Raw genomic sequence first — 20,405 nt, forward strand, 5'->3', positions numbered from 1 at the left:
CCTCAACGCCACGCTCTTTACGCTAAAGTTTTTTATTGTTTTAAAAAATAAAGTTGTGAGGCAGAGTCAAACTTTAGCGTAAAGAGCGAGGCGTTGAGGAGGGGACAGCCCCTTTCATGTACGAAATAATTTCTGTTCGTTTTAAGTTTTAATGTCGCTCCTTACTTTCAGTTTAAAAAACTTGTTTTTTTTATTTAATTTCTGATCGTTTTTTAGTTAATGCAGCTTTTATTTTGGCTCGCCGTCATTGAATAAGTAAAAAAAATTTTGCATAAAAATTTTACTTTTAGTTTGCTAAATGGCTGTCTCTAAATTTGGTTCTGACATAATTTACGAATTAACTTACGTAACGAACTTCTATATTCGTATATTTTTCTTCTGGCAAAAAATACAAAGTTGCAGATTTTTGCAGATATGAGCTTGAAACCTAAGTTATAGGGTTTTCTGATACGCTGAATCTGACGGTGTGATTTTCATTAAAATTCTTTCTCTTGTAGGGGATGTTTCCCCGCTCTTTAAAAAATCAGGTAAATTTTCTCGGGCTCATGTCCTTTGATGAGTAATGCTAAATTTAATACAATTCATGAATCTAGAATCAACATTATGAGCCCATTCTTTTGATACATTTATTGACATCAAAGTTTCGTTTTTAAAAGTTTCGATTACTATTGAGCCGTATCGCTTGTTTTTTTTATTCTTTTTTTTATTACGTATATGTTATTACGTATATGATGGGGTTCTCCCCTTAGTCAATACCACGCTCTTTACTTTAAAATTTTAAAAATAAATTAATTCACAAACTCCTTAATCACAACGGCCTTTTAATTAGAATAGATAAATATTTTGAAAGCGCTAAAAAAAACTGTAGCGTAAAGAGCGAGGTATTGACTTGGCGGAGAACCCCCCCATATACATAATAATTTCTGTTCATTTTAAGTTCTAATATTGCTCTTTACTTTCAGTTGAAAAAACTTGTTTTTTTTTAATTTAATTTCTGATCGTTTTTTAAATAATGCTTGGAAATACGGCGCCCCCTTCATAGAAATGTCCCTTACCCCAAAGAAACATCCTCCACGGAAAGATTCTCCCGAGTAACCCCCTCCTCCAGCCCCCCTCCCCCCACCACCAGAAAAAAAAATTCTTCCTGAAAATTTCTGTATACTTCCCATTAAACAAATACAATATGTAAGCAATGGGCAAAGTTCATAACTTGCAGCCCTTCCCCTGGGAACTGTGGGGGATTAAGTCATCGTAAGAGACATATTTATTAGATTTTTGACTATGTTAAACAAAATGACTGTCTCAATATTTTAATTGGGTGACTTTGAGAAAAAAATGAGCGTGGGAGGGGACTTAGTTGCCTTCCATTTTTTTGGTCACTTAAAAAGGGCACTAGAACTTGTAATTTTCGTTCCATTGAGCCCTCTTACGATATTCTAGGACCACTGGGGCAATACGATTACCCCTGGGAAAAAAACAACAAGAAACACACAAATAAACACGCACCCTTGATCTTTCTTCTGGCAAAAAATGCAAAATTCCACATTTTTGTAGATAGGAGCTTCACACCTCTACAGTAGGATTCTCTGATACGCTGAATATGATGGTGTGATTTTCATTAAGGTTCTATAACTTTTAGGGGTCTTTTCCCCTTTTTTCGAAAATCAGCCAAATTTTTTCAGGCGCTTAACTTTTGATGGGTAAGATTAAACTTGATGAAACTTATATATTTGAAATCGGAATTAAAATCTGATTCTTTCGATGTATCTGTTGGTACCAAAATTTTAGAGTTTTGGTTACCATTGAGCCGGGTCGCTCCTTACTTACAGTTCGTTACCGCGAACTGTTTGAAAATCCAGAGTTCCTCATTTTAAGGCACCATAAAACACAGAAGTCAATTAGTGGGATAGAAAGGGGGCAATTGCTCTCTTCCATAGATTTCAAATATATTCCTTGTTTGGTATTCTCATTAAAAAGATGAAAAAACATACTCCCCTCCAGGAATTTTGAAAATATCTTTTTTCTTCTTCCTTTTTTAATTATTGCCTCCCCACCCCCCAAGAAACGGCACCCGCATCATATAAATATTAGACTTAACTAAAAGGGGTCATAAAACAACTGTAAATTTGAAAAGCAATAAACTGCTAGTTATTGATTTTTTGTTTCATCTGTACAGCCACCCTTTATTTGGAAACTTTATTCAGACGTCAAACTTTTATTTGAGTTCCCTACAGTAAACCTTATCTCGGTATTATTTTGGATAGCAAACATTTGCTCTATGTCTCCTAAGAGATTTGCGCTTCCCTCTTCTTGAATCATTTATTCGGATTGTCTTCTGCTGATAGAATATCGAATGCAGAGTAAGCCAGATAATGGAGAATGAGACGATGAATTATAACGAAGATGGAATATTTAGAACGGTGCTAGTTGATTATTTTGCATTTGGGTCCCATCTGTAATATCAGTTAATGGTACAGTCAGTTTGAATCCCTTGACTTGGAATAATATATTTAATATTTTCTGAATATTATGTGGTTGGCAGATAAGTGGTTGGCGCACTAGACTCGAAATCCCATCTTCTTTGGGATTGGGGTTCAAGTCCCGGTGTCTGATGATCGTTTGGTGTGGGAAAGGGGCCAATTGTGTGACTCTCTAAGCTCTGCGAAAGTCGACCCACTCTAATTTTACATCTCGAGAAATGTTTGGGAAAACATATGAAGTGTTAGATGATTGCTCCCTGACGACGCATAGCACTCCGGCCGAAGGAAAGGATCGGTAGATCGGTAACTGCGCTACACGGGCTGTTGGTCTGAATGCGAAAAAAGAAGTAGTACATTATATAAATTAATATAGCTATTAATTTTAAAGGTGGCAAAGTTAGCACAACTCATAAGAGAGGAGCAACCAGGCCATGTTTTCATAATTATAACAAATGGTGAAAACACGCTTTTAAAGAGGGAAAAATATTTTTTTTTCTTTTTGCGGCAACTGAATTGAAACAGGTTACTTTTTTTTTTACTTCGGATATAAACAGGAAATACTAACAAAAGTTTTTTCAAGGCTATAGTATACGAAGGGACAGACAAAAATCCCGAAATGCGCCGAGTTCTTCTTGCACATGAAGTGATGTGCACTCGATGTTGCGAGAAGAAAAGTTGTGGAAATCGGAATGAAACTCCGTCGGATCCTGTGATTATTGACAGGTGAGCCTATTTTCCATTTCATATAGTCACAACCCTGGATAAAACAAATCACGTACAACTATCCCGTGTGTTGGTGAGTTGGACCATGTTCAACGATTAAGCCAAATTTTTATGATTACTAATCAGAGTGAAACTGACGAGTCTGATTTTGTTATACAAGTGCAATGTTCAAATCAGTATAAAATATGTGTCCTTCATAAATCTTGAATTGTTTATCAACGGATGTGGCTATAGTGTGGCTCAAGCATACGTTAGTAGTATATTCGAGTAAAAGGTAGGAGATGTTTGCCCTTGGCCGTACCAAGGTGCCACTAATCAGAGTGAAACTGACTAGTCTGTTCTTGTTGTACAACTGCTTTATTTCAGCTTTATATATCTTTTTGTAAAAGAAAAGAATGCACTTATTTGTGGACCTAAACCTAAGTTTTACAACCTGCTTACAACTTCCTATTCTTAGCCCTGTTTTTAGGCATCGTTACACTTTTCCTCACTTAGTACCTCTTATTTATAGCAGGTTTATTTACGATGATGGGTATTTACCCCCCCCCCCAGGAAAACACCCTCCAGGAACACCTCCCCTGGATAGTACCCCTACGGAAGATTTTCTCCCAAAAAATACCCCTGGAAAACACCCCTCCCCCCCCCCGCGGCTGGTTGATCTTCAATCAATTTCGACTTATAATAAAAGCACTTGTACTCTCAATTTCTGATCTAATGAACACCCTTCAAAGTATCTGAGACCATGAGATGGAAGTGTAGAAGAGGAAGGGGTAATCCCCCTCCTATAGGGAATAAATTCTGGTCATTTTGGGGTTTAATGTTACTCTTTACTTTCATAATAACATCGTAGCTCAGAAATATTCCCCGAAATAATAAGAAAATAGATCTCGATTTCACATTTTGATGCGTTTTTTAAAGTTTCTTTTGTATCAAACCCCTCGGAACCCAAACAAAAATACTGGTTATGGCCCTGGTGATCAGACATAATTTCTACCTCCGCCCTCCCCTCTTTCCTCCCTTCGAACTAATTTTGCATTTATCTGATGTCTCAATGAGAGCTGAGATGGTTTTATAATTAAAATGCACCCTTTAAGTATCTCCTTCTTTCCCAACCTATAAAACAATAAGAGAACCCCATTGTAGAAGTTTAAGTGCCTTTTTTAGTTTTGTAATTTGTCCATTGCTAACAGATAGTAGGGTATTTTCCGCGGGGAGAAGAGGAGGGGGGTTAAATGCCTAGAAATTGTTTACATTTTGTTAGTTGCCCATGGAATGCTTTTTGTAATGGTATTTTTAGTCCAAAATACCATTAATACCATTTTTTTTATATACCATTTTTTTAGATGGTATTAAATACCATTTTTTAGATGGTATTTTTAGTCCAAATTGGCATTCGTTAGAATTTTATGATTTGTTAAACTGCTATGAAAATCTGAGCTAATAATGAACACATACATGTTTCAGAAATCCTGCTACTTTTGGCTTCTCTTCAGATTGAAAACCCATAGAATTAATAGTATTTGTTATGCACATACTCCTTCATAACCGTATTTGGATGTGGAGTAAAGAAAACCCTATTTCAACCGAATTTCTAGAAACAATTTGCTGTTCTTGGCATTTTTTTAAGCTTCAGGAATATATTGTCACTAGTGGGACCACCTCATACAAGCTTGACTTGATGGGTCTAATGTTTGTGCATTGTTGTTGGTCAATTAAACCTATTTTAAACCTTAAATCCCGAAAAGGTATCCCTGGTAATTAGGGATTCTGTGCATATGTGCGACCCAAAACTTTGGGAAGAATGGGAGGGGTTGCGCTATACGCTCAAAAGATATTACTGTACTTTCTCCCAGAACAATCCTAAGATCGTTGTTGGGTTTTTCAGTCTCTGTGCCGATTATATCCTTGCAAATATTGGTATAGTCGACAATAATGGAAAATAGAAAAAAGGATAAAAAAAGGGCACAGTATGAAGCTGCTTCTATGCTTCTAAGCTGCCTATGCTTCCAATTTCAGGTTTGATCATATCATTGCGAACCTTTTTAACCTTAATTCTGAAAATTTAATTGTTAAACAATTATTAACATATTTTATCCTTTTCTATTTAACATAATTATGCTAATAAGGCTTAGATTTACTGATTCCAAGAATGAGTCTAATGAGAAACAACTTGATCTAGTTTTTCGAATAGATTTTTGCTTGTTTTTAGCATTTCGATAATCTAGATTTGGCATTGTAGATGTGTCATGCTCTTGATTTGTCTACCACTAGTAACAAACTGAAGGGATATTAATTTTCCAAATAGACTGTGAAATTGCCTACTATGTATTATTTAGGGGAGATGGATTGGGATACTTTCTTTTTAGGTGCGATGATTTGGTGAACCCAAAGGCGGTTTTAGGGGCAGATAGAGGGGGTACTTGCCCCAGGTGCAGAAATTTTAGGGGCAAAAAAATTCAAACAAATAATCTAACGGTTGCAATTGTTTTGTATTTTTTAAACTTAATTTTATTTGAATTAAGTAGAGGGAGCCGCTGGCTAAATTGTATTAATAAATGAAAATCTTGTTAAAACTTGGCCTGAAAATTTTTGGGAGACAAAGGTGAGGGGTGCTAAACAAGATTTCGTCCTGGGCACAACAGAGGCCAGAAGCACCGCTTGGCAAATCTAAGGGAAGGTTTGTTTAGTTGTGGAAATGATGACCTGCTATTGGGGAACCTTTAATCGACATCTCCTAGATATATAGTGGCAATACACGGTTTTATTCTTAAAAGTCTAGACGCTCGAAAATAGAAAGCTTTGATTTATTTGCAACGGTTTATTTATTATGTTTCTTAGTATTCGTTTTGGATGAGGCTTTACAAGCATGAAATACATGTAGGCCTATAAAATTATGGGGAAACCCAGTGGAACCGAATTTTTCTTTCCAGTGGAAATAATTTTAGGATTTTTTGGGGACCAAGTTTCCTCATTCCCCTCTTGTGCAAACGTGCCTAAACTAGGCGCAGTAGATTGAATAAATTTTGAATCAAATCTAAAAAAATTTCGTATTCCTTTGAGGAAATTTGAAGTCCCCTCACTCCACCCCTTCTTTTCCCAAACAGTACCTGAGACTCTCAATCCCATCCTCCCAGTCTCAGCCCCCCGCCCCCCGTCCTTCCAGCGGTTTCACCGTTTTGGTTTTAATCTAATTTTAGACTCTAATATTCTTTCTGAGCAGTATTTATAAGCTCAATCTTTGCTAATTTTTTCTCTTTAAATCCTCTTGTTATGTATAATAGACAGGCTGAAGTGCGATGTAGGACTCCAAGCTTCCGGTCCGGAACCCAATAGCTTTATAATTCAGTTGTATGTTTCACCCCTTGTTATCGGCCAATTAAATCACAAAAATTTCCAGACCGTTGGAACAAATTATATCACCCCATAACTTTTCTAGCGAAGGTTTGCCACTAATTATACAAAATTCCGCAAGAGTAGTTCCCAAACATAAAACTGTCAACAATACCCACACACCTTGGTAGCAAAACTTTGGGGGGCTAGTTCACAAGATGTCGTGTGGCGCTTCTCACAATAAATTCTAAGATGGTGTCAATAAATGCAGGAGAATAAGTGTACTGTCCCCTCTTTGAAGTAACAGTGATATCTGTGTGGACAAGACATCCTTTTTGTGACTTAGCACCAGGAGTAGGGCATTTAAAAAAAAAACATAACATAATCATTTGAGGATCAGAGGATCATTTTTTAACCCCCATCCCGAGCACACTAATTCACCTCTCCTCCCCTCTCTACATGGCTGTCTGTACGTTTCAACTGTGTCCTCTAGTCGCAAGACAAAACAGGATATACTTGCCTAGACCATAAATTTGCAAATGCTCATTTACGAAGAAAATACCCCCCCCCCCAGTCTTTTATCATATTTTTTATTCATCTAAACGAGTATTTTTGTTTCTCGTCCAAAAATGGAACTTTTACTCCACAAAAGATTATATTTCGGATATTCGTACCTTTTACCGACGGGAAAGTGCGGGGCTGAAATCCGCAAACCTATGACTAACAGTCTTGTTGTTTTTTGAACATAGAATTTTTTTTATACATACATTTTTTTAAATTCACGATTAATTTTACTGTTAAATCACTATATATATCAACGATATAAAATTATATTATAACTAGTTCCTTTATTTTGTCTATTTGTGATATGTTTTGCTGATTTTTTTGGGGGGATGCTGAATCCAAATATGAAATCAGCTTTTTTTCAGTTATACTTTTTCAAATATATCCCAATTATCCACAATAATGGTCTAGTGATGTTTTAAAATCAATTTTTTATGTTATTTCACATTTCTTAAAAATTTGAGCTCCTAGCCAAAAACTGATGTCATATTTGAATTCAGCTCATTAAATACATACAAATAAACACCAAACACCGCGTCACCGAGACCACTGTACCCAATCTGCCTCTTAATCGATTTTTTGGTGTGTGCTTAACCCCCCTCCTTTATAGAACCATCTAGCTTAAATGTTATATTTTTAACTTTTTCTAAGAAATTAACTCTTATTTCAGTAAGCACAATAGCATTGACTTAGAAACAACTAATGTAGCTCTGAGACAATAGCTTTTCGTCCCCCTTTTCGTAGGAAAGGGGGTTTTCAACCATAAATTAGATGCCTTAAGGGCCTCTATAGAACTGAAACACATCAGAGGGCAAAATTTTTCCGCAAGCAGTATTTGATTTTCGCCGAAGCTGGTATTTAATGGTTTCTTAGGTCGTTCATTACAAATCTGGGGCTAATATTGCAATATAGAAGTATAAAATCAAAACAAATTAAGAACACATTTTACAAATAGTGTTTGATTTTCAACCAAGTTGTTACTTAGGAATTTCTGAAATTTTTAATACCAAATCTGTTTCTAATCACCAATATAGAAGTGTTGGCCTCAGGCGGCTTGGTGCTGCGGTGAGTTGTTAGTAGTAGTAGTAGTAGTAGCAGTATATAGAAGTCCGAAATACCACAAAAAATCTAATGCATATCAAATTTTTTTTTACTTTTTGTCAAATTATCTTACAAAACCTGGGGAGTAGTTGGGATTCCGCGTGCGTTCTCCAATTTCGATAAATTTGAATTGAAATCCAATATTTTAAGTTCATGACAAGAAGAATCACAAATATTCTTCCAAAATATTAGAAGTATGTCAGTTAAGAATGGAAAACAGATTATTAGAAAAAATATTGATTTTTGGAAAGAACCTAAAATGAGCGAAAAGTCATTTCACAAGGGAAGCTACTACAGACGACAGAAAAAGTATTCAGCCGAATTCACATGTGTGCTCAAGTAGACATCGACGTCTGGGTAAAATTGTTTTCGACCGATCGAAACCATTTTTTTCCTTTTTCCCTATTTTTTTTCCTTTTAATAAACAGTTCTGACTGGTCTAGAGTAATGTTGCCTAGACGCTAATGTCTAGGTAGACATATGTGAGAACGGGCCTTAATAAGACGATACTGCTATAAATTTTTTTACTTTAACTGAAACGGATTTACAACGAAAAATAGACACAATTAATTGTCGTCTTAAAATAATAATACTAAACTGAGTGTCACAGATCTATTCGTTTTAAGAAATCGCTAGTTTTTTTTCTGTTTTTAGTGCTATTTCCAGGTCTGACTTTCTTCAATTTTTTATATTGCCCATTGCTTTTATCAAAAAAACCTATTTTTGAAAGTTGTTTTACATTGAATTATTTATGAAAAAGGTAAAAGTTTTCCCAAGTTTGAAAAGTTTCCTGCGACATTTTCATCTCTAGTCACTACTTACCCGGTCGATAGTCCGCAAACCCATGGGACAGTAAAGCGCAGAGACATTGCGCTGTTTGACTGAATATTTTCTTAGAAATTAAATTCTAAGGAGAAGGACTAACATTCTAGTGAGATGAAAATTTTCACTGTGAAAACTTCACCTTGTTATATGGATTAAGCTAAAAGCTGATCTTCTTCGAATATACTTAAGTCTGACGCTGCATTAATATTAAAGTATAATAATATATATTAAAACCATTTTCAATATAAAGGTTATATTAAGAAGTAGTATCAAAATCCTATTTCTTTAAGTTCTGGTTTCAAATAAGTCAGAAAATAATAAAAGATCATGCCGTTCTAGCACTGTTCTACTAAAAGATCATGCCGTTCTAGCACCATTATAATAAATAAAACCTATTTATCTTCATTTACTTTAAACTGTGTTGGCAAAGAAATAATATATATTATAATATTGTATTCCTTGTATTTGATATTTCAAGGAAAACAAATTTTCAAAAAAAAATATTCTGAAATCACAACTGAACTCGTCATCAGGATAACATACCCATCAACAGGTACTGGACGTGTTTTTACGTACCGACGTAGTGTCTTGTCGCCAGGTCACGAGAACTAATTCCTCTGTTGAAAAATTTAGGGTTTATATGCTTTCTTGACCACCAATGTGGTCTATAGGTTGTTCTTGGTTACAATCAAATTACATTTTTGTGAAATATAGTATAAACAAACAAATATGTTCATTATAAATTTCGTTTTTTTTAAGACCATAGGATAAATGACATGTCCACCAACCGTGGTATATTTTGCCCACGCTAGTAGGTCAGTTTTAAGATCAAATGTCAGTGGCATAACATATTTAAATATTAATTCTGCTTTTCTGATTATCCCGAAATCACAGCTGAATTCAAGTCGTCACATAATATAACATCAACAGATATCGGTTATAAATTTGCGTAAACCTTGTCTGGACGAAATTAATTCCTCTTTTTTGGAGTATTTCGCTTATTTTATAACTGATATGGCCCATATGCCAAAATTGAATTATGGTGAACACTAGCATTCATAGTACAGAATTGAATGACAAAATGATTTCATTTCTTAAGACCGTCGTGACAGCTCACATGTTAGCTGAGCACGACACATTATGTCTGTTACTTCAAGTCAATAGCTCGTGTCGGGTTTGTCGGTTCAAAAGTAATATATTAAACTTATTCAAAAGCTGAAATTGGGAGTTGGAAGTAAGGACCCCGGCCTTTCATAAGAAAAAAATAAGTTCTATAGATTCGTTCAATTTGTTTTCTTCCATCTCGTTTGGTTCTTAAGATATTAACAGTTTTTTTTTGTTAAATCTGTTATTTCCTTTTTTCTCTCTGGCAACGATCTTTGGAAACCAGAGCTTCCAATCTTTGGAAACCAGAACCTCCAATATCGAAATTGTTTCATCGCACCTTAGATACCTAAGAAACCTCTCTTTAACAAATGAACAAATAAAAAACCTGGATCTTTTTAAATTAGGAAGTGCTTACATAATTAATTTTTTCTTCGACCGTAGGGTCAAATTGAGAGTTCTGGTCCTTTTTTTATAAGTCGAAAGTGATTGGAGATCAACCAGCCACGGGGGGGTATTTTCCGTGGGGTATTATAGGACGATTCTTTGAATCTTTTCCGCTATACCAATGCTAGTATTTAAATGGTATTTTTGGTCGTTTATGGTTATTAAGCTGAAACAAGAGATTGACGCATGACAAAAAGCATGGGGAATATATAATTTGGGCTACATATTTGCACATTAGGGGGGGAGAGGGGTCGGGGTAAAGTAAAGTGAAACGCTTTTAGGAATGGTATAAGTAAGTATTTTAGGATTCTTAGGTTTACTTTTTTTGTAATTTTCAGCGAGGATAGAATTATGCAAGTGGGGGGGAGAACAGGAGGAAATTCATGGAGGATTTTTTTGTAGGGGGGATCTCCCAGGGAGGGAGAGGTGGATTTTTCGGTATTATTTGAAAAGATCAGAAATTAAATAAAAAAAGTTTTTCCAACCGAAAGTAAGGAGCGCCATTGAAACTTAAGATTTTCGAAAAATAGAGTTCACAACATCAAGTCTGTTTCATCACGTTGTAGATATTCAAGAAAATCCTTTTTTTTAACAAGATAAAAGGTTTCCAATCAAACAGTTCGTGGTAACGAACTGTAAGTAAGGAGCGACCCGGCTCAATGGTAACCGAAACTCTAGAAAACGGGTTTTTGATACCAATAGACATATCAAAACAATAAAATTTCAATGCTGATTTCAAATATATGACTTTTATCAAGTTTAATGCTACCCATCAAAAGTTAAGCGCCTGCGAAAATTTGGCTGATTTTCAAAAAAAGGGGGAAAGACCCCCTAAAAGTTATAGAACCTTAATGAAAATCACACCATCATATTCAGCGTATCAGAGAACCCTAATGTAGAGGTTTCAAGCTCCTATCTACAAAAATGTGGAATTTTACATTTTTTGCCAGAAGAAAGATCACGGATGCGTGTATATTTGTTTGTTTGTTTGTTTGTTTGTTTGTTTTTTTCCCCAGGGGTGATCGTATCGACCCAGTGGTCCTAGAATATCGTGGGAGGGCTCATTGGAACGGAAATTAAAGGTTCTAGTGCCCTTTTTAAGTGACCCAAAAAAATGGAGGGCAACTAGGCCCCCTCCCACGCTTATTTTCCTCTCAATGTTGCCTGATAAAAATTTTGAGATAGCCATTTTGTTCAGCATGGTCGAAAATATGATAAATATGTCTTTTAGGATGACTTAATCCCCCGAAGTTCCCAGAGGGAGGGCTAAAAGTTATGAACTTTACCCAATGTTAACATATAGTAGGCTATTGGTTTTTGGGATGTATACAGATTTTTTCTGGAGCTTTTTTTGTGGTAGGGGGAGGTATGGGTGGGTCGGTGGTTATGTTGGAGGATCTTTTCATGAAGGACGCTTTCATGGGGGAAGGGAAATTGCCATGAAGGGGGCGCAGGACTTGCCAGCATTATTTATTGTTTATTGGGAAGTAAATAACCATTTTCAGGAAGGATTTTTTCTGGAGGGGGGGGCCAGAGAAGGGGGTTACTCTGGATAATATGTCCATGGAGGATGCTCCTTTGGGGTCAGGTACATTTCTATGAAGGGGGTACTGGATTTCCAAGTATTATTTAAAAAACAATCAGAAATTAAATTAAAAAAAAACAAGTTTTTTCAACTGAAATGCAAGCAGGAATATTAGAACTTAAAACGAACAGAAATTATAACGTATGTGAGGGGGTTCTCCCCCAAGTCAATACCTCGCTCTTTAAGCGACAGTTTTTTTTAGTTCTTTCAAAAGAGCTATCTATTCTAATTAAACGGCCTTGGTGTTTCAGGGGTTTGTGAATCAAAATTTTTTGTTAACTTTTAACGTAAAGAGCGTGGTATTGACTAAGGGGAGAACCCCCTCATATACGTAATAAAATAAACAATAAAAAAACAAGCGATACGGCTCAATAGTAATCGAAACTTTTAAAAACGGAATTTTGATGTCAATAAATGTATCAAAAGAATGTGTTTATAATGCTGATTCTAAATATATAAATTTTATTAAGTTTAGTATTACTCATCAAAAGCTACGAGCCTGAGAAAATTTACTCAATTTTTTAAAGAGGGGGAAACATCCCCTACAAGTGAATGAATTTTAATGAAAATCACACCGTCAGATTCAGCGTATCAGAAAACCCTATTACATAGGTTTCAAGCTCATATCTGCAAAAATCTGCAACTTTGTATTTTTTGCCAGAAGAAAAATATACGAATATAGCTGTTAGTTACGTATGTTAATTTGTAAAGACATCCATTTAGCAAAAGAAAAGTAAAATTTTTATGCAAATAAAAGCTGCATTAACTAAAAAACGATCAGAAATTAAATAAAAAAAACAAGTTTTTTAAACTGAAAGTAAGGAGCGACATTAAAACTTAAAACGAACAGAAATTATTCCGTATATGAAAGGGGCTGTCCCCTCCTCAACGCATCACTTTTTTACGCTAAAGTTTTTTAATGTTTTAAAAAATAAAGTTGTGAGACAGAGTCAAACTTTAGCGTAAAGAGCGAGGCGTTGAGGAGGGGACAGCCCCTTTCATATACGGAATAATTTCTGTTCGTTTTAAGTTTTAATGTCGCTCCTTACTTTCAGTTTAAAAAACTTGTTTTTTTTATTTAATAATAGTAAAAGGCAACCGACAACACCTTTTCAGTTTTCTTAAATTCCTGTTGGATTTACTCTGTGTAGCATATTGTCTCTGAGATTACTTAAGCCCAGCTATTGGTAACAAACCGGTGGCTTTGTTTAGGCTTGTGCGTAAGAATATATTTAGATGGAGGGGCATAGTTTTCAAAACAGCAAAACAGGAAAAATACGAAAAACGTTCGAGATTGCGGAAGAATCGCAGCATTTTGTAGATGAATGACTTTGAACGGTTAATTTGGAATTTTATCAGGGCTCATGTAAAGTTCTATTTGCCACTGTGAAAAGTTTCATTAGGTTCATTTTCGTAGTTCTGCATTCTTAACTTAATAAATATTAACTTATTCTGCCTACTGACTGTACCAGTCATAAGGCGATTATTCGTGATAGGCCCAATCTTAACGGCAAAATAATGCCAGTCGCGAATATCAAATAGAAAGCAAAGTTGTCTTGTAGGACAGACTAGTGAAAATTATCGTGGATATCGACTGGAAAGCCAGTTATGTGAAAATTGATAACGCTGCCACTACTATAGTCAGATTATCTCAATAAACTGATACTAATAATTACATCTCAGCTGTGATTCTAAAGATCTCACCATTTATTTCATAGTTATTGATTTTAAAAATAAACAAAACCGAAATTTAGGTTTTTTGTAAAGCCATGAATGAATTTGTAATTCATAACTCATTCAATAATGAATTTGGCACTAAAACTCCTATTCTCAACCAGAGGCCTGGATTGACTTTCCAAGCTTGGCTAATTCTTTTTCTTTTTGAATATTGGTCTGGCACCTTCTTGCTAGTGGAGAATATCGGATGGCGAGGCAAGCTGGTTTGGCACTGGCTTTACTAGCCACCTTGGGAATAATGTTTTGTAATTGTGGAATATAAGCTGTGAAAAGCTGATTTAAGTGGTCCCTATTCTTAGCAGTAAAAATTTAAAATAATATTGCTAGCAATTTTGCCATTTGAGGCAGAAAGGGTTTTCTATGTACATTTAAAAAACAATGGGAAAATAAATAAGCAATTTTTTCACAGGAGCAAAATAACAAAATTAAAATAAACATGAAACATCAAACAGACTGAGATGTTTCGAGACCGTTCTCAGAATCCTTTCTAAGCTTTACGAGGAAAAAAACAACAAGAGAGAGTACAAATGGACAACTCTAATTTCTGCGTTTTGCTTAAAGAATATAGTGAAAATAATAAAAAAAAATCGCAAGGTCTATTTAAAAAAGGTCTGTTTCACGGTAAAGTGAAATAGTTTGCTATATTTGGCTCACTGTTCAAGCTAAAAATCTACTTGAATTATTAATTAATATGACTGAAAATTTATGCATAAAACTATAAAAACGTAGTTTTTCCTGACCGTAAAACTAACTTATCGCTATGATCTTAAGGAACGGTTTTTGTTGGTTTCCTTGTGTTCTTGTGTGAATTTTTCAGTAACGATACGTAAAACTGCGACTTAAATCTGGGGTTGAAAAGCGCCTACACCTTGAACATGGATGAGAAAGAACCACGGTTTTATACAACAGGAAATAAAGTAAGACATATAATTTCTGACTCTATGGAAGTTCCTGGTCACGAAGTGTAAGTAAAATGTGACTCGTGGAAATAGTAACCAAAGCTCTAAAAAACGGATGTTTGGAAATATTATACACATAAAAAAACAATTTTACCTCATGCTAACTGAAAATATACAATATTTGAATAAGTTTAAGGGTGCACATCAAAACCTATTAGCATCAGTAAAATTGTATAATTTAATGAAACAGGGGACCTGACCTCCAATAGTGACCTTGATAAAAATTACACCATCTCAATCAATATATCAGTCAAACATTTATGTTTTTTCACTCAAGAGGAAAAACAGGGGAGTAAAACACAAAAAGAAAAGAAAAGGACATACACTGAAAGATTGATAATATATCTATTCTGTTCTAATTCTGGATTTGAAGAATTCCCTCAAAGAACTTCCACGGCTTTTGCCGCGAAACTTGAAATTTCTTAAAAAATTTTTGTCTCACAGGTGTGTTTTTTTTTACCAGGAATGATCGTATCTGTACTTTTTAAAAGTAGAAAGTGATGGTAGGGCAGTAAGGCCCTTTTCCGTGATCTGCTGGCCCTCAGTGCCAGACTTGGCATCGCATAAATATTTCAAGGTAGCCATTATAATCCAAAAGGTCAAATAGTAAAGATCATTAATAAAAACATGACTCTTACGCCACAAATGAAGCCCCAAGGACAGGGCCATAAGTTTTGAATGATTACGCATTCTATATAAAAGGATTCGTAAATAAACCTTCGAAGAGACATTACTGACTTGAAGATCTTCCGCATATTTTGATCAAGATTATTTGAGGTTTACAAAATACATTTGGGGGGGGGGGCAAAATTAGGTAAATTACCTGAAAGCGTTTTGGATCTCCATGGACCTTAGTTTTTTTTATGCAAATGCCAAAGACATATTATTGGCCTACTGGCTAATTGATAAACTTGAGAAGAAATAGAGTGAGACTTCAACATTTTGAACAACCACTAAGAGCAGATACACGATGGACTCTAGCCTCTCCAACCCTTCCCTATGTTCTCCTAAAACTACGATCGAAGGGATACTCAGATCGAATTGATGGCAATAGAGTATTGGTAGTGGACTCCATCAAACGGATATTGTGAATTTTAGTGAGTTTTTTATGAGTTAGGAGATTTTCTCCTTGTCTTTTTGACCAAGGGTACCTTCATGACGAAACCTTATGTGATATTAAAAGCGAAAATAGTCGTTCCCATAAGAAACAATAAAATGCATTAAAAAATATAAATCAGGAATGTAACTTTATGAAATATCCTCAATCTGATATTAGAAATAAACATAAGTTAAATAAAACAACCTTTTTTTTCCGACAGAAATAAAAAATGATATTAAAAATGAAAACGAGCCAAAATTATCTTACATTATGAGAGAAGAGCTGCCTCAATCTCAATCCCTCATTCTTTATACTAAAGCTTCATTTTTTCTACAAATGTTTTGAGAACGACTTCTCCAACAGAGGAGCATTGTGAACAAGATTCTTATTTAAACACATTTTTATTTTATGTATTTAATTGATTTTAGTTGTCATATTTGCTTTAAGCCATAAAGTTTTAAGTTCATATATTTTGCAAGGCAATCGGTAAATAAAAGTTTGCAATAGCGAACTGGCTATGTTTTTGGCATCCTAAAATCCTTTCAATTACTTACTAGTTAAAATTTATCGTTAAGAGGGAGGGGGTAAGGGTTCAATAGCCCTCCTTGTATACAGCATGATTTTCAGTTTGTCTTATGTTTAAAGTCACCCTTTACTTTCAGTTGAAAAACTTAGCTTTAAAAAAAATAATTAAAAACAAAAAACACATCCTTTGCTAAATGATCGTGATGAAAAATTATACAATATACCGCTAAGTAAATGAATAAAAGGTTTGTTTTCCCAAATAACCTAATTGTTTAGTGATATTTGCCCAGCCATTCAAACCAAACGTTTGCTAAAATTATACTGATTAACTAATTGATGTGAGGTCCCAAAAAAGGAAATAGTAACGATTCCATTGTACATAATGGTACCCCTTGTTATACCTCATTACAATGTGATATCATATTTCTTGTGGTGGGGGAAGCAGAATGTCTACATTTAAAAGGAAAATAAAAATCTAAAGAATTAAATACCTGTCCAGCTTTTACGTAAACCACCTGCATTTTGTTGCAGCAGAATTTGGCAATAAAAGAGCGACTGCCGGCTTGTGTAGACACGTGCCTATGTTAAGTAGCAAAAAGCAGTAGAGATAATAGACAGGTTTCGAAAATAATTGTCAGATTTTTCTAAGGATAACATTTTATTATTATTCATCTTCAGTGATCATACGGATGAAATAATGCCCTTTTTTAATTTAATGTTTTATTTTTTTACTGTCATTTTAGACAAACCCTAATATATCTAGACGGGAACGTATACAGGACGTGGGGTGTATAGATTTCCCCCCCCCCCCGGGGAAATAAGGGGGAAAAATCATGTCTTTATCCGACGCGAAGTCAGCAGTTGTCTATAGTTCCGAAAATATAGTGGACTAGACTGATATTATGCCATGTCATCAAAAACCTGCTCAGAAAAAAGGCGTCTTAAACATCATCGTGCAACTTGTTGCCTTTATTCTTAATCTACGAGAGTAAATCTTGAAAATGTTATAGTTTATCTTACTCTTTTGGGGGATGAATTGTTCTTTTTTCCTTGCTTTCTTTTTATGAATTAACAGGCCAAAATAAAATCATTGTTATCGTAATATACCCTCAGGGAAATAGAATTGATCTTGCAAGTAAGTAAATTATTTTCAGATAATATTTTAGAGACACCACGGTAACAGTCACAGTAAAAATGCAAGTTATGTTGCTATACAAGAAGTTATAGCAATAATTCTGTTTATATGAGTTTCATGAGAAATAACCGCTTTTTTATTTTTGCTATAAACAATCTTTGGATTCTGCATCTTCTGGCTCTCACTCTTTCCCCTCTCTCCCACTCCCTTTCTCTATCTCACTGTCTCTATCTCTCCCCAGCCTCTAAATCCCCCTCCTCTCTGTATGTTTCCCTTGTCTACCAGTCTTGAGAAAAAACTGATTATCAAAAATAATATAACTGGCCAAGCAATAGGATCTTTTCGTTTTATTTTGGGTCTTATATATTTGTTTACTGCTATCTTCGTAGTAACTTTTGAGCCAAAATAAGCTAGAAATAGCTGCCAACTTTTGTCCATATTTCCTTTTCTAATATTTTTAGATGGTAGTTTTGGTTGAATTTCTAAATCATTTTTTTTTCAGATTTTTCATCAAATTCTTCCTGAAGTGCAATCAAAACTGTTTGAAAAATGCAGGTAATCCAAGGGATATGCGGCGCTTTCAGGTAAGCAATTTATCCAATAAGACGTGCTTGCGGAATTTAGATTCGTATTCTGTTTCGTCTCATTCAAATGGTATCATTCCTCCTCAAGCCAAGTATATCTCCACTTTTTCCTACAGTTGTACTCCTAATAGTGCTCTGGACAGGGCCGAATTCAGGAGGTGGGGTTACCTGGTTTGAACCTCCCCCGTTCTGCCCCCCACAAAACTGTTTTTCCGATTAGTAAATTGTTCTTTAAAATATTGGGGGGGGACCTCATATTTTACAAATTTTACGGGAGGTAAACTTCTTCGTCTTCATTGCTTGGTAACCCATCCTCCCGAAACAAATTCTTGCTACCCTCCCCCAAACAAGAATCCTGTATAAGGCCCTCTGGATTTACCTTATTCTTCTGGGTACATTTGCTTTCTTTCCTTGTGAAGTTAGAAAGATATCAGATACGCCCTTTGACTCTGGCATGGGCAAATTTATACGAAAAGTCCTTATTTTGTTGTAATTTGATTAAGATGAAAATTTAGAGTTATTTATGATCAAGTATTTTCACAGAAAAAAATAATAAAAGCCAGATTTTGCAAAATTGTACAGTCAGTTTTCACCGTTAATCCGAAGTCGGGCTAAATTGCAGAATCTAATTTTATTTTGGGAGAATGGAGCAAATATACAACAACTAAAGAGAACATGACATAAATTCGTTTTTCTATCTTTATGACTATTCCCACTCGCCTCAAAAATTCTACAGAAAGGTCAATCCCGGTTACAAAACCCAAATTGCAGGAAACTTTTAAATATCTTCTTTATGGTGGTGATAGCAAAGTTCTCTGACATTTGGAGGCCATTTTGGAAAAGCTCCATTGACATTCCCTAGCATGGCTATAATAGTGATTTGGCAAATTATAAGAGACATCCATTGCCAGGGGAATGTCTTCTACAAGAAGTGTGTGGCTTAATCAAACTGTTTACACAAAAGGGACCATATGCCAATTATCAGTTGCGGGTGTCTGTTTAATGAAAGATGAAGAGCGGAAAATAAGTTATGCTCACCACTTGAAGTTTTCACGTGTCGATGTGAAGATGGATGGAACAGAGTCTAATGTGGGCTAATCCAGTTCATTTGTAATGACCTTTTAATAATTAAAAGGGCGTAAAGGGGCAAATAAGCAATGCATGACAATTTTGTTGGGAGTGGGAAAAGGGGATGTTCGTCAAAGCAGTGGATAGGAGAATGGTGTTAAAATTATGTGAGACTGAGAAAATAACATGAGGTAGGTGCAAGTTTTCCCCTGGGTATGCTCTTTAAAAGCACCAAACTTTCAGACGAGGAGTTTAGAAACTTCCAGGGGTTTAGAAACTAAACATCCAAACTTTCATCATTTTAAAGGGTCAATTTAGAGCGAAATTAAATCCTATTCAATTTACGCCCTTATTCCATTTGAAGTAGCTTTAACCTCGTTTTGCGTGTTCCCGCCTCTTGATGGTCTAAATTGTTTAAGGAGCGTAGAAGGGGCGGTCAGACTATCTTCTGATGTGGGCTAGTGTGGAATGTGGGCTAATCTAGCTCATCTATAGTTAGCTTATGACAAACAAAAAGTCATTAAGGTGCATATAAGCAATACACATGACAATTTTAGTTGGGATGGGAGAAGGAGAAGTTCTTCGAAGCAGCAGAAAGGAGAAAGTTCATAAAATAATGTGAGACTTGGAAAATGCTTTGAAGTATATGAGGCTCCTCTTTTCAGGTCATAGTGTGATTAAATACATTTGTTTACCAATATCAGATGTGGCTCGCACAAGCATTGCTTTGAGTCGAAATGTTCATGTTAATTGTTTCGTTTGTTCATTTGTTTAAAAATAAAAGGTTGATTGATTGATTGATTGAAAAGTTTATTTGAGTGTTTTTTTTTCTTTTATGCATCTATTTACAATACAAAACCCATTAGCGTACCATTATTCTGATTCAGTAAATAAACAAAATCAAAAATGAAATGTTGGGAGTGGTACGACTTTCGAGGCTACATTTCTATTATACACAATAGTTATCGTTTCAGCTGAGGTAATCAAAAGGAAACTCATGTTCTACCCTTCACACAAAGCAAGTTCTAACGGTTGGTTAACCATCTCCTATCTGATTTGTTTCCTAACCTAAATTTCTATAAACAATATTTTATAAAATATAAATTAATTTATTATCCCCTTGGATACCTAAAAAAAAA

General features: G+C 35.1%; 1 protein-coding gene across 1 annotated transcript in view; it reads left to right on the forward strand.

Annotated features, from left to right (window-relative positions):
• Positions 1 to 20,405, forward strand: part of LOC148952662 (transcription factor unc-3-like) — a 53,018-nt gene that overhangs the window by 14,957 nt on the left and 17,656 nt on the right. Inside the window, 2 exon segments of the mRNA XM_089087348.1 lie at positions 3,061 to 3,203; positions 18,117 to 18,198. Coding sequence (XP_088943474.1) covers positions 3,061 to 3,203; positions 18,117 to 18,198 — 225 coding nt within the window.

This window comes from Artemia sp. Qi Xiang Cuo, chromosome 4 (assembly GCF_049724085.1).
Source record: "Artemia sp. Qi Xiang Cuo chromosome 4, ASM4972408v1, whole genome shotgun sequence".
In the NCBI taxonomy this organism is placed as follows: Eukaryota; Metazoa; Arthropoda; class Branchiopoda; order Anostraca; family Artemiidae; genus Artemia; species Artemia sp. Qi Xiang Cuo.